The sequence below is a fragment of the Hylobates moloch genome, unplaced genomic scaffold, assembly GCF_009828535.3.
Source record: "Hylobates moloch isolate HMO894 unplaced genomic scaffold, HMol_V3 SCAFFOLD_7, whole genome shotgun sequence".
Classification (NCBI taxonomy): Eukaryota; Metazoa; Chordata; class Mammalia; order Primates; family Hylobatidae; genus Hylobates; species Hylobates moloch.
The window spans coordinates 70,647,148-70,671,346 of NW_026652282.1; the positions used below are offsets into that span (position 1 = coordinate 70,647,148).

The 24,199-nt window shown below is 37.9% G+C and overlaps 1 protein-coding gene across 1 annotated transcript in view; it reads right to left on the minus strand.

Moving 5' to 3' along the window:
* Positions 1–24,199, minus strand: part of CHM (CHM Rab escort protein) — a 207,683-nt gene that overhangs the window by 164,734 nt on the left and 18,750 nt on the right. Inside the window, exon 2 of the mRNA XM_032756221.2 lies at positions 21,934–22,000. Coding sequence (XP_032612112.1) covers positions 21,934–22,000 — 67 coding nt within the window. The remainder of the gene's footprint in view (positions 1–21,933; positions 22,001–24,199) is intronic.

Here is a 24,199-nt window from a genome sequence, read left to right on the forward strand (position 1 = left end):
AATAGAAAAAGAGGGAATCCTCCCTAACTCATTTTGTGAGGCCAACATCATCCTGATACCAAAGCCTGGCAGAGACACAACAAAAAAAGAGAATTTTAGACCAATATCCCTGATGAACATTGATGTAAAAATCCTCAATAAAATACTAGGAAACCAAATCCAGCAGCACATCAAAAAGCTTATCCACCACGATCAGGTCGGCTTCACCCCCGGAATGCAAGGCTGGTTCAACATATGCAAATCAATAAACATAATCCAGCATATAAACAGGACCAACGACAAAAACCACATGATTATCTCATGAGACGCAGAAAAGGCCTTTGACAAAATTTAACAGCCCTTCATGCTAAATACTCTCAATAAACTAGGTATTGATGGAACATATCTCAAAATATTAAGAGCTATTTATGAAAAACCCACAGCCAGTGTCATACTGAACGAGCACAAACTGGAAGCATTCCCCTTGAAAACTGGCACAAGACAAAGATGCCCTCTCTCACCACGCCTATTCAACACAGTGCTGGATGTTCCGGTCAGGGCAATCAGGTAAGAGAAAGAAATAAAGGGTATTCAATTAGGAAAAGAAGAAGTCAAATTGTCCCTGTTTGCAGATGACGTGATTGTATATTTAGAAAACTCCATCTTCTCAGCCCAAAATCTCCTTAAGCTGATAAGCGACTTCAGCAAAGTCTCAGGATACAAAATTAATGTGCAAAAATCACAAGCATTCCTATACACCAATAACAGACAAACAGACAGCCAAATCGTGAGTGAACTCCCATTCATAATTGCTACAAAGAGAATAAAATATCTAAGAATACAACTTACAAGGGATGTGAAAGACCTCTTCAAAGAGAACAACAAACCACTGCTCAAGGAAATAAAAGAGGACACAAACAAATGGAAGAACATTCCATTCACATGGATAGGAATAATCAATATCATAAAAATGGCCATACTGCCCAAGGTAATTTATAGATTCAATGCCATCCCCATCAAGCTACCAATGACTTTCTTCATAGAATTGGAAAAAAATACTTTAAAGTTCATATGGAACCAAAAAAGAGCCCACTTTGCCAAGTCAATCCTAAGCCAAAAGAACAAAGCCGGAGGCATCACGCTACCTGACTTCAAACTATACTACAAGGCTACAGTAACCAAAACAGCATGGTACTGGTACCAAAACAGAGATATAGCTCAATGGAACAGAACAGAGCCCTCAGAAATAATGCCACGTATCTAAAACTATCTGATCTTTGACAAACCTGACAAAAACAAGAAATGGGGAAAGCATTCCCTATTTAATAAATGGTGCTGGGAAAACTGGTTAGCCATATGTAGAAAGCTGAAACTGGATCCCTTCCTTACACCTTATACAAAAATTAATTCAAGACGGATTAAAGACTTACATGTTAGACCTAAAGCCATAAAAACCCTAGAAGAAAACCTAGGCAATACCATTCAGGACATAGGCATGGGCAAGGACTTCATGTCTAAAACACCAAAAGCAATGGCAACAAAAGCCAAAATTGACAAATGCGATCTAATTAAACTAAAGAACGTCTGCACAGCAAAATAAACTACCATCAGAGTGAACAGGCAACCTACAGAATGGGAGAAAATTTTTGCAATCTACCCATCTGACAAAGGGCTAATATCCAGAATCTACAAAGAACTCAAACAGATTTACAAGAAAAAAACAACTCCATCAAAAAGTGGGCAAAGGATATTAATAGACACTTCTCAAAAGAAGACATCTATGCAGCCAATAGATACATGAAAAAATGCTCATCATCACTGGTCATCAGAGAAATGCAAATCAAAACCACAATGAGGTACCATCTCTTACCAGTTAGAAGGGCAATCATTAAAAAGTCAGGAAACAACAGGTGCTGGAGAGGATGTGGAGAAATAGGAATGCTTTTACACTGTTGATGGGAGTATAAACTAGTTCAACCATTGTGGAAGACAGTGTGGCAATCCCTCAAGGATCTAGAACTAGAAATACCATTTGACCCAGCCATCCCATTACTGGGTATATACCCAAAGGATTATAAATCATGCTATTATAAAGACACATGGACACGTATGTTTATTGTGGCACTATTCACAATAGCAAAGACTTGGAACCAAGGCAAATGTCCAACAATGATAGACTGGATTAAGAAAATGTGGCACATATACACCATGGAATACTATGCAGCCATAAAAAATGATGAGTTCATGTCCTTTGCAGGGACATGGATGAAGCTGGAAACCATCATTCTCAGCAAACTATCACAAGGACAGAAAACCAAACACCACATGTTCTCACTCATAGGTGGGAACTGAACAATGAGATCACTTGGACACACGGCGAGGAACATCACACACTGGGGGCCTGTCGGCAGGTGGGGGGCTGGGGGAAGAATAGCATTAGGAGAAATACCTAATGTAAATGACGAGTTGATGGGAGCAGCACACCAACATGGCACATGTATACCTATGTATCTAAACCTGCACGTTGTATACATGTACCCTAGAATTTTAAGTATAATAAAAAAAAAAAAAACTGCCATGACTAATGTTCATGGCATCTATATTTTAAAAAGTGAGAGCAGTATGCTTTTTATTGTTGTCTTCATGATCTTGTATACATGTATTATTTTGCAATAAACTTAAAAAGCAGTATTTTAATAAATTTTAAAATATGAATCATTATTTGATTATTCTGATACTCACTTTGCTGTCGTCCCTTAATAAACAGCTATTGTAGAGTTAAATATACAATATATACGTTTAAATGGGCTAAAAAAAATTTTCTAGTGGAGGGTCAGCAAACATTTTCTGTAAAGGATGAGATAGTAAATATTTTAAGCCACACGGTCTCTGTTGGAACTACTCAACACTGCCATTGTCTAACAAAAGCAGACACAGGCAATACAAAAACGAACGGACATATCTGTTTTCCAAAAAATTTTATTCACAAAAGCAACTGGACTGTGGGCCACAGTTTGCCAAACCTTTCAGAACACAGTCCTTATTGTACTATTTTTATAGTTTAGATTGTTTTAAAATATTAAAGAAAATATCAAGTAGCATTCATTCTCCATGAATGGAAAAATCTTAAAAAATTGAAAAGGTGAAAAGCAAATCAAACAAGTTCTGTGAAAACTTTCGTATACTAATCCTCATAGAAATGAACAGTAAGCTTTCTTCAACACTACACTGTTACCAAATAGCATTTGTGAAGTGTCTACCCTCAGATGGTGCTCTGCCAAGTAACAAAGATAAGGAAGGTCCTTCATATGACAAGATGATGCCAGGATGTGTGCTAACTGCTGTTGTTCTAGCTGTGATGGTGAATTGAAAGGGTTAATTTATTTATTGAATCTCCCATATGGTCAATGACATACATCTGGCAAGATGGCCAGGGTTACATATTCTGACCATGATCATGGAACAATGTAAGTTTCTGGTCCCACCAGTCATATACTATTATACTGAGCATACATCCAGAAAGTATTTACTGAGTACCTACTATGTGCCAACCATCTCAGAGCAGACAAAGTGTACACTAACACAAGGCTTCCAACATTTCCTTCAAAGCAGCTCTCATGGCTTAAGGGAAAGCTTATGCTAGGGGAAGCCAGAAGAGAGCTTACAGTCGTCCTGTACAAACACAACATGTTTAATTTTCATGGGTCATCTTAACAAAAAAATCTGGTATATTTTGCATCTTATTCCACTACATATCCATGTTTTAAATAATATTCTTAAATGTATTCTATTTAATTGAAAGTATCAACACAGATTTATGGTTTTGTGTGTGTGTGTGTGTGTGTGTGTGTGTGTGTGTATATATATATACAGAGAGAGAAGTAGATAGGTACAGAATGTAGATATATATGTATGAATAGGTCAATATACATAAATATATTAACCAGCTCAGAGGACCTAGAAACAATAACATCTAGTAGAGATGGGCACACCCATTGCTCAGATCTTGGTTTCTAAATATCACTCTCAAATACACAGAGGCAAGGCTCTTGTAGAAATACCTAATGTAAACCTCTTTCATAGAGGTAAGTGGTTGATTCTATAGCAAAAGCAAGAAAAATAACAAATGAACATGGAGCATCTTGTGGTATCAGAAAGTACTCAAGCAACAATGGGACATTCAAAAGTACATAGGAATCAAAAGGAAAGAACTCAGAGTGACCAAAGCTAGAACAATTTGAGCAACAAACTAAACAATGGTAGTATTGGATTATAAACAGTAGAATAATATAAATATCCATGAGCCCATATTGATATAAATAAGTAAATAAATAAATGGGGCAGAAGGCTCAGCTCTTCTTTACAAAATAATTGCAATAGATATATGAAGCTGAGAAAGGAAAAATTGAAAATCAGCATAGGAAAACACCACAGTGTATCATGGGGAAGATGATCCGAGACTATTAACAATTAAATGCAAGGTAGTATCCTAGACCAGATCCTGGAACAGAGTAATATTTTCTTAAAAATCCATCAATAATAATAATTTTAAAGTCCATCAATGATAGACTGGATAAAGAAAATGTGGCACACATACACCATGGAATACTATGCAGCAATAAAAAGGATGAGCTCATTTCCTTTGCAGGGACATGGATGAAACTGGAAACCATCATTCTCAGCAAACTATCATAAGGACAGAAAACCAAACATTGCATGTTCTCACTCATAAATGGGAGTTGAACAATGAGAACACATGGGCACAGGGAGGGGAACATCACACACCGGGGCCTGTAGGGGGGTGGGGGGCCGGGGGGGCTGAGAGACGGATAGCGTTACGAGAAATACCTAAAGTAAATGATGAGTTGATGGGTGCAGCAAACCAACATGGCACATGTATACCTATGTAACAAACCTGCACATTGCGCACATGTACCCTAGAACTTAAAGGATAATTTTAAAAAAAAAGAAAAAAATTGGTGAAATTCAAATAAGGTCTGTAGTTAATAGTATTCTATCAATATTAATCCCTGAGTTTTTATAATTATACTATGGATATATAAGATATTACCATTAGGGAAAGTAAAATTAAGTATATTCAAAAACTATCTGTACTAATTTCACAACTTTTCTGTAAGTCTAAACTTAGACCAATAAAAACTATTTTTCAATTTAATAAAATGTATATACCAGGCAGATGCTCCAGTGTTTACCCTGTGGCTTTATATTCCACCACCACCCCACCAAATACCAGAATACAACTACAGTTTCTTAGAAGCATGCTTCCAGCCCATTCAAAAGCAGAACGTAATTGAGGAATATCCAAAAATATAAGGCAATGATGTTGTATTTTGTCTATAAATTATAATTAGTTTGAGTAATACAAATCATCAACAGCAAAGTTAGTGTGGTATATTTCAAAGAATGCTGGAATAGGAACAAGAAGATCTTAATTTTGGCACCAGTCCTGCTGTGATCTGTCCATTTGACACTGGGTTCACCTCAACTTTCTCATCAACAGATGACTTCCAACTGAACTACCATAAATTTATAAATCTACAGATGATCAGCAAGGGATCAATGCTTCCCTTATACTAGGCAACTGTACTAGGCAATTGTAAATTACTACCAACAGCACAGTGGCTTGGCACATATATATATTCTTAAACTTTATTCATTTATCAAAGGTTTATTGAGGGATTGTTATATTCCAGGCACTCTTAGGCACTGAGGATATATAGACGTATAAGACATGATCCCTGATCTTTAAGAGTCTAATAGGGCCAACAGATCTATAAACAATAATACAGTATGAAAAATGTTACAGTACAAAAACATGCATGGTACTTGAAAGCACAAAGAAAAAAATTGATACTACTGGGATTATCAAATAAGCCATCACTAGAAAGCAGTATTTTAGATGGGTCCTGAAGGAGGAGAAAGAATTGTTCACGTACAATGGGGACCAGCATAAAAAAGGCATAAAGGTATGAGAGAATATATATTCAGACAGCAAGGTGCATGGTGTCATGCTGCTGAAGCATGACTGCAGAGGGAGGGGAAATTTTCCTGAGAATCATATATAACTGTAAACTTGGAGCCCAAGTAAACATAGTGCTCTAATTTATACTACTCACATACAACAGGAATCCTCAATTTTAGAAATAAACATAAACATTGCTTTGGCCCAAGGTGGTAGACAATGGCTCCCCAAAGATGCTCAAGTCCTAATACCCAGAAGCTATGAATATATTATCTTACATGGCAAAAAGGAATTTGTTAATGCAATTAAGGATCTTCACATGGGAAGATTATCCTGGATTATCCAGGTAGGCCCTAATGTAATCACAAAGTTCCTTAAAATGGGGAGGTAAAAAATTCAAAGGGAGAAGAAGGAGGTGGAATGAGAAGCAGAGTCTGAAGTGATGCACTCTGAAGTTGGAGGAAGGGCCATGAGCCAAAGGATTCAGGTGACCTCTAGAAACTGTAAAGGGTAAGGAAACCGATTTTCCCCTGGAACCTCCAAAACTAATGCAGCACTGCCTACACCTTGACTTCGTCCCCGTAAGACTCATTTTGGACTTCTGACCTACAGAACTGTAAAAGAATAAGTCTGTATTGGTTTTAGCCACTACAATTGTGGTAATTTATAACAGCAGTAATAGGAAACTAAGACCACTAGTAATAGCAGTAAGTGATGAGGCAGAGGAAATGCAAAACCACTCAGTAGAAACATAGGGATCCTCCAAGCAAAGTGCCACTTAAGAGAAATTCAAAATTCAACATTTCAGGGGGAAAAGGAAGGAAAAATACTGACCCTAAAGCTGGAGAGAAAATAACAAATCATATTAAATCCTCCAAAAATATTATATATGAGGAAAGTGAAAATCACCTGGTGGCAAATGAACAGGCCCCAGAGACAAAAACTCCTTATCTGAGGAATTTAAAAGGGAGCAAAGACCACCTGGTGGCCATCAAACAGGCCATTTGGAGGATAAACTCCTTATCTAGGGAATTTAGAAATAATTAAACTTCCCTGGTATATAAAGTTGACATCTGATTCCAGGCCTCTTTCAACTTTTATAAGTAACTAAAATTTCTATACATCTCTGGAATGCCATGTTGAAACTCATTTTACAACCCTAAGCACCCACTTTAAGGTCCATAAATACCCCTAAGAAAAAACCACGGCTGAACACTCAGTCCTCTCATTGAGGCACCCCGCTGGAACCTTTTGCAGAGTTCTTCGTAATAAACTTTCCTTTTTCAAACCTATACTGTTGTTGGCAAATTCTTTTTACCAACCCACGAGTTGACCGCTTCCCAGTGCCGGGGCTCTGATACCTCACCTGGCAATATAATAGAAATATGTGAAAGAGGCTACCGATAGTGGCAGGAGGCAGACAAAGGCCTAGGCAGACAGCGGCAGGTCCGCAGTGAAACCCCACCTCCAAGCTGAAGACAGTTTAAAGCCTGAAAGCCAAGCTAGAAGTCAAATCCACAGATCGGATTGAAAACCTGTCTTCCTGTCTGGCGTGCTTTCCTCTAACTGATCCCCACCCTTCACCTATTTTACTTATATCTACCCTTTCCTAATTGCTTTTCTACACTGCAACGCCCAACTTTGAGTGGTGCCTTTGCTTTAGCCTTTCTTTGCATACTCAGCAATCAGCACACACTCCCCTATTCTGAGCCCATAAAAAGCCCCAGACACAGCCATACTGAGAGAGAGAAACCACCCGGGGTCCCCTCTCCTCTTCCATTGCTCAATAAAATTCTTCTCTGCCCATCCAGACCCTTCTAATTGTCAGTGTATCCTCATTCTTCCTGAACGCAGGCAAAGTGCTCGGGGAACCACCAAACTCGAGTACAATCTACAACACAGGCAGGCTGAGTGGGCGGGTCACCTCCAGCGGAAGGCCCAGGACCAGGTGAGGCCCAGGCAGTGGGGATGTTGCTGGCTGTGGAGGTCCCTGGTTGGCAAAGTGGCCAAGAAAAATCCTGCGTCACTATAAAACAAGTATGCTTTACATATTTTAAAACAATGAAATAGGCCAGGGAACGGTGGCTCACGCCTGTAATCCCAGCAATTTGGGTGGCCGAGACAGGCGGATCATGAGGTCAGGAGTTTGAGACCATCCTGGCCAAGATGTTTTGAAACCCCGTCTTTACTAAAAATACAAAAATTAACTAGGCATGGTGGCACATGCCTGTAGTCCCAGCTACTCGGGAGGCTGAGGCAGGAGAACTGCTTGAACCCAGGAGGCGGAGGTTGCAGTGAGCCGAGATTGTGCCACTGCACTCCAGCCTGGCAACGGAACGAGACTTCGTCTCAAAAAAAAAAAAGAAAAGAAAAACAATGTAATAAATTGAAACACAAAGAACATGACAGCTTTAAAAAACATAACCAAACAGAACTTCTAAAAGTCATTGAGATAAAAATGATAGCTAAGTTAAAATCAGACACATCTTAAGGGAGAATTGAAGAACCGGCAAAGAGGTCTGCAAACAATGTTTATAAAGGTCCAGACAGTAAATATTTTAGGCTTTGCAGGCCACACAGCCTCTGTTGCAGTTACTTAATTCTGCCTTTGTAGTGTGAAACCTGCCATAGTTAATGTGTAAATATGCGTTCCAATAAGATTTTACTTATAAAACCAAGTGGCCAGTGGGCCATAGTTTGCAAACTCAAAACCAGAAGATAAAGCTGAGGAAATTACTCAGAATACAGCATCAAAAGCAAAAAGACAAGAAATGGGAGAGATGTTATGAGGAATAAAAGAATGAGAAGATCCAATATATTTCTAAGAATTTCCAAAAGGAAGAATAAGAGACAGGCAACATTAAAAAACACATATCGGCACTTTCCTACCAATAAAAGGCATAAAATATCTGATTTCAAGTGGCAAAACAAGTCCTGATCAGGATAAATAAAAACAAAGCCCAAACCTAGACAGCTAAGAGCAAGACTGCCTGACTATAAACACAAACAAGAGAATGTTAAAGTTATCAGAAGGAAAAGAGAATTCATCTACAAAAGAATGACAGACTAACAGCAGACTTCTCAAAAGCAATAAAAGAAGCCAGAGGACAAAGTGCTGATGGAAAACACTATGAATTACAGAACTAACTAAACTGTAATTTGAGACTGAAGGTGAAATCAAGACACTGCCAAGACCAGGCGAGGCCCAGGCAGTGGGGGTGTTCCCGGCTGTGGAGGTCCCTGGTTGGCAAAGTGGCCAAGAAAAATCCTGTGTCACTATAAAACATGTATGCTTTACATGTTTTAAAACAATGAAATAGGCCAGGCGCAGTGGCTCACACCTGTAATCCCAGCACTTTGTGTGGCCAAGGTGGGCGGATCACAAAGACAGTGTGAAACAACAGACTCAGGGTGAAAGAACTTCAGGAAGCAGGACATTACTGCCAGAATGAAGAGCAAGCAAAGAAACTGGTACAAAAAGGCAAATCTAGATAAGCATTGACTTACAAAATCAAACATAATAACAACAATGATTAAAAGAGGTATAAAGTCAAAGTGTCACCAAAATGCTACATAACAAAAAACATGAGGGGTGGGCCTTGCATTGCTTGAGAAAACACTTTGAATAGCTTAGAAGTTTAGTTTCAATATATACATGAAAAAGTTTTTTTTTTATTCTAAAGGAATAGAAACTTCTTCATGTATCACTCTGATGTGGTTTGACAGTGTCCCCACTCAAATCTCATCTTGAATTCCCGTGTGTTGTGGGAGGGACCCAGTGGGAGGTAACTGAATCATGGGGGCGGGTTTTACCCATGCTGTACTTGTGATAGTGAATAAGTCTCACAAGATCTGATGGTTTTATCAGGGGTTTCCACTTTTGCATCTTCCTCATTTTCTCTTGCTGCTGCCATGTAAGAAGTGCCTTTCACCTCCCACCATGATTTTGAGGCCTCCCTAGCCATGTGGAACTGTAAGTCCAATTAAACATCTTTTTCATCTCAGTCTCGGGTATGACTTTATCAGTAGCGTGAAAACAGACCAATACAGTAAATTGGTACCGGTAGAGTGGGGCGTTGCTGAAAGATACTCGAAAATGTGGAAGTGACTTTGGAACGGGGTAACAGGCAGAGGTTGGAACAGTTTGGAGGGCTCAGAAGAAGACAGGAAAATGTGGGAAAGTTTGGAACTTCTTAGAGACTTGTTGAATGACTTTGATCAAAAGCCTGATAGTGATATGGACAATAAGGTCTGGGCGGAGGTGGCCTCACATGGAGATGAGGAACCTATTGGGAACTGGAACAAAAGTGACTCTTTTTATGTGTTAACAAAGAGACTGGTGGCATTTTGCCCATGCCCTAGAGATCTGTGGAACTTTGAACTTGAGAAACATGATTTAGGGTATCTGGAAGAAGAAATGTCTGAGTGGCAAAGCATTCAAGAGGTAACTTGGGGCCGGGTGCGGTGGCTCACGCCTGTAATCCAAGCACTTTGGGAGGCCGAGGCGAGTGGATCACCTGAGGTAAGGAGTTTGAGACCAGCCTGGCCAACATGGTGAAACCCAGTCTCTACTGAAAATACAAAAATTATCCAGGCATGGTGGCGGGCGCTTGTAATCCTATCTACTCAGGAGGCTGAGGCACGAGAATCCCTTGAACCGGAGAGGCAGAGTTTGCAGTGAGCCGAGATCACACCGCTGCACTCCCGCCTAGGAGACACAGTGAGCCTTTGTCTCAAAAAATAAAAATTAAAAAAAAGGTGACTCGGGTGCCCTTAAAGGCATTCAGTTTCACAAGGGAAGCAGGGGCATAAAAGTTCGGAAAATTTGCAGCCGGACAATGCGATAGAAAAAAAAAATTCTGAGGAGAAATTGAAGCCAGCTGCAGAAATTTGCATAAGTAACTAGGAGCCGAGTGTTAACCCCCAAGACAATGGGGAAAATGTCTCCAGGGCATATCGGAAGTCTTCACAGCAGCCCCACCCATTACAGGCCTGCAGGCCTAGGAGAAAATGGTTTCTTGGGCCAAGCCAGGGATACCCCTACTATATGCAGCCTGAGGGCTTGGTGCCCTGAGCCCCAGCAGCTCCAGCCTTGGCTGAAAGGGGCCAATGTAAAGCTCAGGCCGTGGCTTCAGAGGGTGCAAGCCCAAAGCCTTGGCAGCTTCCATGTGTTGCTGAGCATGCGAGTGCACAGAAGTCAAAAATTGGGGTTTGGGAACCTCCACCTAGATTTCAGAGGATGTATGGAAATGCCGGAATACCCAGGCAGAAGTTTTCTGCAGGGGTGGGGTGCTCATGGAGAACCTCTGCTAGGGCAGTGCAGAGGGGAAATGTGGGGTCAGAGCCCCCACACAGAGTCCCTACTGGGGTACTGCCTAGTGGAGCTATGAGAAGAGGGCCACCGTCCTCTAGACCCTAGAATGGTAGATCCACTGACAGCTTGCACGTTCACCTGGAAAAGCTGCAGACACTCAACACCAGCTCGTAAAAGCAGCCAGGAGGGAGGCTGTACCCTGCAGAGCCACAGGGGCGGAGCTGCCCAAGACCATGGGAACCAACCTCTTGTATCAGCGTGACCTGGATGTGAGACCTGGAGTCAAAGGAGATCATTCTGGAGCTTTAAAATTTGACTGTCCTACTAGATTTCGGACTTGCATGGGCCCTACAGCCATTTTGCTATGGCACATTTCTCCCATTCGGAATGGCTTTATTTACCCAATACCTGTACCCCTATTGTATCTAGGAAGTAACTAGCTTGCTTTTGATTTTACAGGCTCATAGGTAGAAGGGACTTGCCTTGTCTCAGATGAGACTTTGGACCGTGGACTTTTGGATTAATGCTGAAATGAGTTAAGACTTTGGGAGACTGTTGGGAAGGCATGATTGCTTTTGAAATGGGAGGACATGAGATTTGGAGGGGCCAAGGGCGGAATGATATGGTTTGGCTCTGTGTCCCCACCCAAATCTCATCTTGAATTGTACTCCCATAATTCCTATATGTTGTGGGAGGGACCCAGTGGGAGATAATTTGAATTATGGGGATGGTTTTCCCCATACTGTTCTCATGGTAGTGAATAAGTCTCACGAGATCTGATGGTTTTATCAGGGGTTTCCACTTTTGCATCTTCCTCATTTTCTCTTGCTGCCACCATATAGGAAGCGCCTTTTGCCTCCCACCATGATTCTGAGGCCTCCCTCGCCATGAGGAACTGTAAGTCCAATTAAACCTCTTTTTCTTCCTGGTCTCAGGTATGTATCAGCACTGTGAAAACAGACTAATACAACAGGGAAACCTAATGTCATTATATTAACATCATACAAAATAGTCTTTAAAGAAAAAAGCTACGAAAAAGCTGGAAAAAAGATAAAATATAGGCAAATGGAGTAATTACACAAGGATATCACAATTCTAAACCTGTATGCCCCTATTTATATTCAGAATATATAAAGCAAAAATTGGAATTGCAAGGAAAAATAAGAATTCCACAATCAGGATAGGAGATTTTAATATACTCCTCAATTAATAGATAACATAAATTTCAAACAATAACATTAACAAATTTGATCTAACATATAGAGCTGTATATCCAACAATTAAAGAAAACACAATAAGCCATATGAAGCCATATACTTCCAAACCCTGAAGCAATTCTAAAAAATACCAAATAATTGATATCATGCAGAGCTCATTCTCTGACAATAGTGTAATTAAATTGGAAACCAATTATCAAAAGAAAAACTAAAGTAAAAAATGTATTTGGTTAGAAGGCATAAAGATCTCAAAACCCAACAGTAAAATAAACAATCCAATTAGAAAATAGTCAAAATACATGAAGACATTTTATCATAAAAGATATACAGATGGCAAATAAGCACATTAAAAATGTTCAAGATCATTAGCCATTAAGAAAATGTGAATTAAAATAATGAGATATCACTACACACCTATCAGAATTACCAAAAATACAAAAAAAGGTGACAACACCAAATTCTGGCAAAGATGCAGACGAACTGGATCACTCAAACACTGTTAATGGGAAATAGTATAGGAACTCTGGAAAACAGTTTGGCAATTTCTTAAAAAGCTAAATATATATAATTACCATATGACCCAGCAATCGTATTCCTAGAAATTTGTCCCAGAGAAATAAAAACTTATGTTCACACAAACCAAAACAACTAAATAAATGTTCACATAGCAATTTTATCTGTAATAGCCAAAAAATAGAATCACTCCAGGTACCCTTCAACAAAGGAATGCTTATACAAACTGTGATACATACATAATATGAAATACCACTCAGCAATAAAAATAAACGAACTACTGATATATGCAACAACCTGGATGGATCTCCGGGGAATTAGGCTGAGTGAAAAAGGCCAATGCCAAAAGTTTACAAGCTCTACAGTTCTATACATGAAATGACAAAATAATAGAGATGAAGAACAGATTAGTGGTCACTGGGGTTAGGAATTGAAGGCAGGGGAGTGGCAGAGGAGGGAGGTAGATATGGTTATAAAAAGGCAACATGAGAGATCCTTGGTGTTAACTGCTCAGTATCTTATAATTTTTCTACACTAAATCTAAAATACACATTATAAATACATATTTTTCTGTAACACTTCTCTGGAGAACGCATAAAAGGTAACAGTGGCTGCTTCTGGGAGGTGGGACAGCGGACAGACTGGGTGGGATGCAGGCAGGAAGAGGAGGCACACACGAACTTTTTTACTTTTTGTGTGTCATTTGCATGTTCTGTCATGAGTGTTGGAATTTAAAAGTCAATAAAGATGTTGAAATTTAAAAATATATTTGGAAATTTAAAAAGATAACCTCTAAATAACCAATAGAGCAAAGAAGAAATCATAACAGCTATTAGAAAATACATAGAACTCATGGGAGAGAGCTAATGTGGTCCTTAAGGGAAACCATATAGTCATAAATGATTATATTAAGCAAAAAAGAAGGCTTAAAAATAAAGAGCTAAGAATTTAATTCAAAAAGTTAGAAAAAGCACAACAGGGATTCCAAGCCAAAGAAAGGAAATAAAGATAAAAGTACATATTAAAGATAACACTGAAGGAGTCAACAAAGCTAAAGCTGGTTATTTGAAAAGACTAATAAAACTAACAAATATCTGGCACAAAAGATCAAGAAGAAAGAAACAGAGAAGAGGGATAAATAATATTAACAATGAAAAAATGTCCAGAGGCTGGTCCAAGTACAGTGGTATTTACAACTAATTGATCATAATTAGTTACAGATTTCTTTGTTCCTTCTCCTTTTCAACTCCTACTGCTTCACTTGACTAGCCTAAAAAATAAAAATAAATGAGCGCATAGTTACAGCAATAGCACAGTATAGTAAGCAAGAAAGAGAATCATAAATGATGCAGTTAGAAATGAGGAAAAGGCCAAAAATTGGGGTAGTAGCAGAAACAGAAAGAGCAATAAGGAGGTTATCAGAGTAGTCCAATGGCAATGACGGTGAGGAAGAGTGGAGACAGAAAACAGATTTAGGTTGTTTTTGGAAGTAGAGTTGACAGGACATGCGGAAGCATGAAATATGGGTTTGAAAGAAAGACAGAATGAGATTAAAGATCATTATTAAAGACAAAATTCAGTACTTCCTACCACAGCATACAAGGTCTTCAGAATGATTCCAGTTTAATTCTTCTAATTTCAACTATCATGAACCCAATTCACTTAGCTTACCTTCCAGTCCTACTAAAATTCTCACCATTCACCTAGCATCCCATGCTCTTTCAGTATGTTCCCTCTTTCTGAAATGCTCCAATTCCTCATTAAATCCCACATCATCTTTCAAGACTCAGCTGAAATGTCACCTCTGTGAAGCTTTCCACAAATCTCACAGGCATAATTAGTCACTCCTTTAATCTGGCTTCCCACTATTCTTATCTAATAGTAACAGCAGTATTAGTACCTGTTGAGCATCTCAAATCAGAAAATCCAAAATCTGAAATGCTTCAAAATCTAAAACTTTTTGAGTGCCAACATGATGCTCAAAAGAAATGCTCCTTGGAGCATTTCAGATTTCCAGATTAGAGACACTCAGCTAGTATGTATACCGCATATATTACAAATATTTGTATACATAGCAAATATTACTATATATATTGCAAACATATATATAAATTTATATATAATATACATCTGACATATATCTCCAATATATATGATATACATCTGATATATATCTCCGATATATATATATGTACCTGAAATCCGAAACACTTCTGGTCCCAAGCATTTCAGATAAGGGCTATTCATTCACCTGTAGCGGCAGAAGCAGCATTTGTTAAGAGCAGTACATGCTCTTATATATCTCTCCGATATATGATACATCATATATATCATATTTGTATATATTTACCATATAGCATATATATTTATCATATATCTCTGATATATATGATAGATACAGACATCTGATATATATATCTTATATATCAGAGATATATATCATTATATATCAGATATATGATGTGTGTATATATACATCTGAATCCCAGATATATATGTGTGTGTATATATATGTGTGTATATATACATATATATGTGTATATATGTATATATATGTGTGTGTATATATATGTATATATGTGTGTATATATATGTATGTATGTATATATGTATATATGTGTGTATATATACACACACACACACACACACACACATATATGAAATCCAAAACACTTCTGGTCTCAAGCATTTCAGATAAGGGCTATTCACCTGTAGTGGCAGAAGCAGCACTGTTAAGAGCAGTAGATGCTAACATTACTGAGGGCTTACTATGAAGCATTGTTATAAATCCATTACATAGATTAGCTGATGTAATCCCATCAACAATCTTAGATATTAAATATCATTATGCCCTTTTTTCTTTTGCCAACATTAGTCCCAATATTATGTCATTTTTATAAAGGAACTAAGGTACAGAATAATTAAATAACTTGCCAAAGGTTACACACCTAGTAAGTGGAGAAACCAAGATCTGAACGTAGGCATTCTGGCTTAAAAGCTCACATACAACTTCCCAATAAAGCCAAAGAATAGGAAGTTGGTGGGAATGTGAAACAGTATAGCCACTATGCAAAACAGTATGGCACTTCCTAAAAAATTTAGTGGAACTACTATATGGTCCAGCAATGTCACTTTAATTTATCCAAAAAATAGAAATCAGGATCTTGAAAAAACATTTGCACAGCCATGTTCATAGCAGCATTATTCACAATAGCCAAGAAGTGGAAGCAGCTCAAATATCTATCAGCAGATGAAGAGACAAACAAAATGTGGCATATACACACAGTGGGATATTATCCAGGCCTAGAAAGGAAGGAAATCCTGCAGTATGCAACAAAATGGATAAGCCTTGAGGACACTGTGCTAAGTGAAATAAGCCAGTCACAAAAAAGACAAATACAGTGCTGCATAAGTACATTTATATGAATGAGGCATCCAGAGTAGTCAAAATCATAGACAGAAAGAGGAGTAGTGGTTGCTAGTGGCTGGAAGAGCAGTAGAAAAATAGGGAATTATTGTTGAATGGGTACAGTTTCAGTTCTGCAAGATCAAAAGAGCTCTGGAGATCTGTTGCACAACAATGTGAACGTACTGAATGCTACTGAATTCTATGCTTAAAAATGGTTATGATGGTAAACTACATGTTTAAACGACAATTTTTAAAAAATTATTTTTAGAAAAGCAAATAAAGGCATGTCCACAGAACACAGATATATGGTACAATTTTACATATAAAGCAGACATGACAGATAGAGCTGGAGAAGTAGACTTAACCTGATGAAGAGTCTTAAATGATAAAATGAATTTTAAATGATAAAATATTTAATCCTGGCCCAGAGCAGGAAAACATTACATAAATATTCCTTTCCTTCAGACTTTCTCCTCTATGGGTAGAGAGACACTAAGGTTTTCAAGGAGTGAAGTCGCCATATATGAAAATCTACATCCTCCTGCTTTTCTTCTCAACCTCTGATTGTTTCCTTTCAATCTCCTTTGATGGCTTTTCTCCTTTTACCCATGCCTTAAAAGTTGCTCTTGCCCAGGTTTCTATACTTGCCTGTTTTGTGTTTCACTATATGCATTTTCAGGATGATTCTATTCACTTCTTTGGTTTTAACGGCCATTTATTCACAAATAATGCCCAAATCTCTTATCTCCAGCTCTAGATCTTCCACTCAGGCTCCTTATACACATACCCACATACACAAACACACACACACATCCCTAGGTGAATGGATCTCTTCACCAAGGTATGTCATTGGTACCTCAAACTCAACATCTTCAATTCTGAACACATTATCTTCCCTTCCCCAGTTCTATCCCTAAGTCTGAACATTCTCTTGAATTCCTCACGTAAGTAAATGAAATTGTCACCACCATCCACCAAATGGCTCAAACCAGAATCTTGGGTGTCATCTGTAATTCCTTCCATTCCCTCACCTACTTTATCTGATCCACCACCAAAAATTCTTGCTATAACCTCAAATCCTTCTACCTTTTATTAATTCTGATTGCCAACAGTGTATTCAGTTCATCATCCGTAAACTAGACCATTGCAAACAGCCACCTAGCAAGTCTGCCTACCTTTCTCCAACCAGCTCTCTACTGTGGAGTACTAAAACACACATCTGATCATTTAATTCCCCTGCTTAAGAGCATTTAATAGCTCTTTAATGTCTATAAGATAAAGTAATTCTTTGACCTGAGCCCTACCTTTGTACCCTCAACTTTCCACCCCAACTTGTACTTAATTGTATATTCTCTGCGCCTGTCATACTGAACTACGTGTAGTTTCCCAAACTTGTCATTCTCTTTCATCTCTCAAGTCTTTGTACATGTTGCTCCATCTGTCCAAGATGTTATTCCCAGCTCCAACCCCTACTAGTACATCTCATCCGATGAAATCCTACCTGTCCTTAGAACCTTAGATAAGTTACCTATTCCTATGGGAAGCCCTCTTACTGAGTTAGTTGTCCCCCTATAGCACCTTATATATACCTCCGTCAAATAGCATAGCATGTGTGTCTATTTCTTTACTTCCCTTACTAGATTGTGAGTCAGTGTATTTTTATTTATCTTTGCATTCTTAACATCTAGCACAATTCCTTGCACAAAGATTCTCAATAAAAATGAATGGTGATAGTGTAAAAACCTGATGACACTAAAAGTCAAGGTTACTGACTGCATACTTTAATTTTTAGCCACAGATTACATCTCTAACAACAGCTATTTATCCAAAATGTGTGTGACATAAAGATTATACATCATCAAACTAACCATTGACAAAAAAAAATCATACACACAAATATGTATTAGTACTTATCCATCCATCAAATATCTAATGTATACCAGCAACTGTGCTAGGTGCTGGAGATACAAAGATGAATAAGACCTATGATGTAAGAGCTTAAAGGGTAGTGGGGAAGACAGGGAAGTGAATGATTAAGAGTATGATAAATGCCATGGCACTCTTATACAGTGTTATAAAAACCTGGGCATAGTTGTGACACATAGCCAGTGGGGTTTAAGGAAGTGGGACTTCCCTGAGGAGGTGGTATGTAAGCTAAACACTGAAAGACAAATAGAGGTTAGCCAGGCTGAGGGATAGAGACAGGCAATCCAGGCTGAGGGGATACCTTATGCAAATCCCAGACAAAAAGTGGGAAGATGAAGTAAAGACTACAATATGTTCAGCTACTGCAAATTTCAGCATTGCTGGTATCTACACCTAAAGATGGAAGTGGCAAGAGATGAGGCTGAAGGTGTAAGCAAGGCCACATCATAGATGGCGCTGTATGACACACAGAAAATTTGGACTTTCTCCTAAAAGCCAGTGATATCTACACTGACCCAGACCCACTCATTTCAACCACAGCAGCTCTGCTTTCATCTTTTTAAGTTGTTTCAGTTCCCTCATTAAGTCTTTTTTTTAACTTGGAAAATCACTAACATAGGCAGCAGAGAAACACTGAAGGATTTCATGCAGCAGAGTGATGTGACTGGCGGCAGTGTGACAAATAAACTAGAGAGCTGGAGATAAAGTCAGGAGGTTATGAGCTCACTCAGCTGAGAAATGACAAAGGTTTGAACTAGGGAAATGACAGTGGCATAAAGAAAAAGAGATATGGAGAGCTATTAAAGTTAGGGGATATAAGTGAAATTATGTTTTCAAAGTATGTATCATAGTACCTAGAAGAGATCAATAAATGTGTTCTATTACTATCAAAATCATCTGAATAAATCTGGAGGATAAAGCAAGAAAATCAACAGAAGTTTCCAAGTTTCGTTAAGGTGAGCAACTGGGTAGACGATGTTATCATTCCAAAAGACTGGGAGCAGGATGCTGTTTTTTGGGTTCTGTACATTTTGAGGTGAGAATGGGGAGGATGAATTCATGGCTTAATATTAGCCATGTTAAGGTGTCTGTGGAACATCTAGATGAAGATATCAGATGATAGGCTATATGAAACTGGGGCTCAGAACAGATTCAGATCAGGAGATATCAACAGTATGCAGACAACCATTACCCTCAGATAATGGTGCCAAAGAAGCCCCCAAATCTAAGCTTAAGATGTGGGAGAATCAATATCTAGATGTATCTAAACTTTCAAAAGCTACCAAGTCTGAGGATGTACAAAAGAAGAAAAGTTTTGTCACTTTGAAATGCCATTTTTATTATACTATAATGTCTTAAGACAACCATATTATCAAGCTTTTCTAATTGATTCACTGCTTGTCAAAATAAGATCTAGGCTCTTATATTTTAAATCAAACTTTATTTTTGGAATATGAGTAAACCCAATTTGATTTGTAAAATAGTCTTCGTTCTGGGAAGACCTCATGTTCTGGAATAAGAAAACACAAAATAGGCCAGGTACGATAGCTCATGCCTGTAATCCCAGCATTTTGGGAGGATCCTTTGAGGCCAAGAGTTCAAGACCAGCCTGGGTAGCATAGCGAGATTCCATCTCTACAGAAAATGTTCGAAGTTAGCTGGGTGCAATGGCATGCACCTGTAGTCCCAGTTACCCAGGAGGCTGAGGCAGGAGGATAACTTGAGCCCAGGAGTTTGAGGTTACAGTGAGCTATTACCATGCCACCGTACTATAGTGTAGGCAACAGAGTGAGATCCTGTGTCAAAAAAAAAAAAAAGAAAGAAAGAAAAAGAGAAAGAAGAAAAAACACATACTACACACAAAGTAAATTTGAAACTAAAATTATACATATGCTAGGAAGGTAAATTTAGAAAAATTACTTAATGTCTCCATGTCCCACATTCCATTTGTCAAACTGGGATACCACCACCTACCTTACTTGGCTGTGATGAGAATTAAGTTACATAACATGTGTAAAGAAACTAATATGTTGACTAGCACGTAGTGCAAGCTCAACAAATAATAACTTTTACTATCATTCTACCTTTAAGAAATGAGAAGCAAGTATTTTATTTTTAATTTTAGGTTAAATAAGGTCATGAAAATATATCTGAATTAATATTTTAAAGCATACTGTCTCAGTGCCTGGGCTTTCAAGGTAGCAGATTTTTTTTTTTTTTTTTTTTTTTGAGACAGTCTTTCTCTGTCGCCCAGGTTGTAGTGCAGTAGCACAATCTCGGCTCACTGTAACCTCCACCTCCAGACCAAGTTCAAGCAATTCTCCTGCCTCAGCCTCCCAAGAAGCTGGGATTACAAGCATGCACCACCACGCCCAGCTAAGTTTTGTATTTTTAGTAGAGATGGAGTTTCACCATGCTGGCCAGGCTGGTCTCAAACTCCTGACTTCCTGACTGACCTCAAGTGATCCGCCCACCTCGGCCTCTCAAAGTGCCGGGTTGCAGGCATGAGCCACCACACCTGGCCCAAGGTAGCAGATTTTCTGACATGTAAATCCATGATATGTCAAAAAGATTGAATTGAGAGATTAACACAAGCAGTCGTGCATACAATAGTGAAATAGTAAAAGCGAATTACAAAGGCAGGGCGTGTATGAAAACTGAATCCAATTTAGAAATTCCATCCATTTGCTCGCAAATCTTAGCCATTGTAACAGAATATCCTTTCAAAATGAATTTAGAACAGGTTAAAAGAAGATTAACTCATGCCACTTTTTGGATTCCTACATATTTACAATGAGATAACATATGGGAAGACACTATAAGCTATGACAAATCTAATTTTTTTATATTGTAGCATTCTGAAAAACATTGTAGTTAATATCTAACAGAAAATAAAAAGTGTGTTTCTTCTTTCTATTCCTATTCAATGAAGAATTAAAGTGCCAAGATATAATAGTCAAAAGCACTTAATAGAAAGGTGGGAGATTAGGGGTTTGTTTTGGGCAGATATAGAAATGGAGAGATTTAACCTATGCTTTATCTTAAACTTGAGTTTTCCATCAACCTCCTGTTTATCATCACATTTAAGAAAAAAAGGGAAAAACATAATTGTAGATATTTTTCCTAGTTAAGACTTCCTAAGTTTAAATTTTGATGAAGTTTAAGAAAATAATACTCAAAATCTATTGGCTGACTTTTACAACCATCGAATATGAAGCCTAAAATACAATAGCATATATAGGTTGTATATACCCACACACATATGTAGAAAAAGGGGCAGGCATGAGGTTTCCAAGCCTCTTGGAGAATTACTTGTTATTTTAAACAAAATCACTCATGAGAAAAATAAAATGATGCATTTGGTTTATTCTCAAAGGAAAGATCACTATTTCACAGAATAGTAAAACTTGTATGCTATATATTTCACATATTAGTGGTTAAAATTAAACAACTCCAATCTTTTTTCTAACTTAAGTTTATGTATGATATACACATACATGTACATATGTACAGACATATATGTGTTTATGTAAATTTTAATCTTGTATAGACATGTTTAGGAAGTATTAAATGCTATCGTTGATAAACTTACGAATCAACATGCAGAACTCTCCGGCCACTTCTTGAACATGCAGCTGCAATGATGGATTCAGGCAAACCTACAAAAACACATACCTGTTATCATTTAGAATGTAGAAATATATATATTTTACATAAAATGTTCAATTCATGCCATTGCTGTATAGAATAGTTTAACCAAAGAGACCCATCCTTGCTTGTATTCAGAATTATAAAGTTTATACTAATTATACTGTAAGATGTTTCTTAAACATATACCACTCATACTGAAAATTTTATTATGTGGAAGACTTTTTTTTTTTGAGACGGAGTCTCACTCTGTCACCAGGCTGGAGTGCAGTGGCGCGATCTCGGCTCACTGCAACCTCCAACTCCCTGGTTCAAGCGATTCTCCTGCCTCAGCCTCCTGAGTAGCTGGGATTACAGGCATGCGCCGCACACCCAGCTAATTTTTGTATTTTTAGTAGAAACAGGGTTTCACCATGTTGGCCAGGATGGTCTCAATCTCCTGACCTTGTGATCCCCCCACCTCGGCCTCCCAAAGTGCTGGGATTACAGGCATGAGCCACCGCGCCCGGCCAGAGATATTTTTTAAAAAGCAGCTCTGCTTAATTTGGCAAGAAAAAATAATTTTTAAAAGTACTTACAATCTTTTTGTATGTAAATTACCATCAATGAGCAACTGTAACTACTATATATTGTTCAGTTAAAAACCATGTTCACACATTAGCTCATCTGAGTCTCCCAATTGCACTGAGAGATAACCATATGCATATGCATTTTAGAGAAGAAAAAGAACCAGGACATGAATATCTTAACTTTCTGCCCAACGCTTAAAACAAAAAAAAAAGTTCTAGAGTTGAAATTTAAACCCAGATATAACTCTGAAGCCACAATGCCTCTGAGAGGGAATGGCACACATTTTTTAGCTTAAGAAATATGTCAGCTAGTTTAGAAAGGGGCCGCTTACAAGATACATTATTTTGCTTTTGACCAAGATAGCAGTATAAAAACAAAACATTACTGCTTTGGAATCAAACTTAATCATACCATAAAGCTGATTATCATAAAAAGACATATATATATTACTTCTACCAGCACCAACAAAAAATTAAAAATTGCCAAAGATAATGTTTTATGATTTTAAAAAATCAAGTTTTCTATTTGATAGTTAATACCCTGTAAGTTCCAGACTTACATATGATCTACCATGTTGATAGAAGCTAGTATTTTTTATATTAGTTATAAAAATAAAGCATGCTTTAAAAGTTTAGTGTAATTCTATAGTGCTACTACGAACTCCTTCACCATGATGAAACATCCTGATCCTCTCATGTTTTTACTTAGAGGAAAAAAAACAGCACCAGTCTTTTGGCAAGGGTTTAAACCACACACTAAGCATCAAGGATTTCAGGAAAGGGGAAAGTCATCTTCTGTATATAAAAAGCAATATGCATATGGAAACAATTGATATAGTCAATCTCTAGCTAAAATCCTATTAAACACAAGCTCCAGCCTGCCTTCACAGAGGAACTAGTTTTCCAGTGTTGAACATTTTGTGGGCATATAATGCTCGGTTCAAAACAAAAGAAGTTCTAACAAATGTACTGAAAATAACCATTAAATATCAATCATTGAAAACAAGCCATCATAAAGTTCCAAGCTTAACTTCAGATATAATTCAAGTAAACGTTCCAAGCTTAACTTCAGATATAATTCAAGTAAACAAAATAAGAATTTCTGGAGTAGAGGGAAATAGGAGAAAGTTTTAAATAGCTAAATGCAGTTTTTAACTTAAAACCTTTATTGAAATCTTAAGACCATCTGAACTTTTTGCTACACTTAAAGAAATAACGTTCCTTTTTACTGAAATGTAGTCATTATGGTACTTTAAAAGCTGATAAGCAGCTTAGTTAAAAGGATAATGGCAAAGAAATACTCAGGAGGCAGAATGAGTATGTTAAAGATTAATGCTCTTATGTGTAATAATTACAGCATTAATAACAATGCCACCAAATATTAGTATAGGATTTTATCCTTCAAACTGTATTTTCACATACATCATCTTATTTATTCCTCATTATAATCCTAGGAGGCAGGAAGTATTATCTATGTGAGGAAATAGGTTAAGAAAGGTTAAATAGCCGGGCGCGGTGGCTCACGCTTGTAATCCCAGCACTTTGGGAGGCTGAGGCGGGCGGATCACGAGGTCAGGAGATCGAGACCATGGTGAAACCCCGTCTCTACTAAAAATACAAAAAATTAGCCGGGCGTGGTGG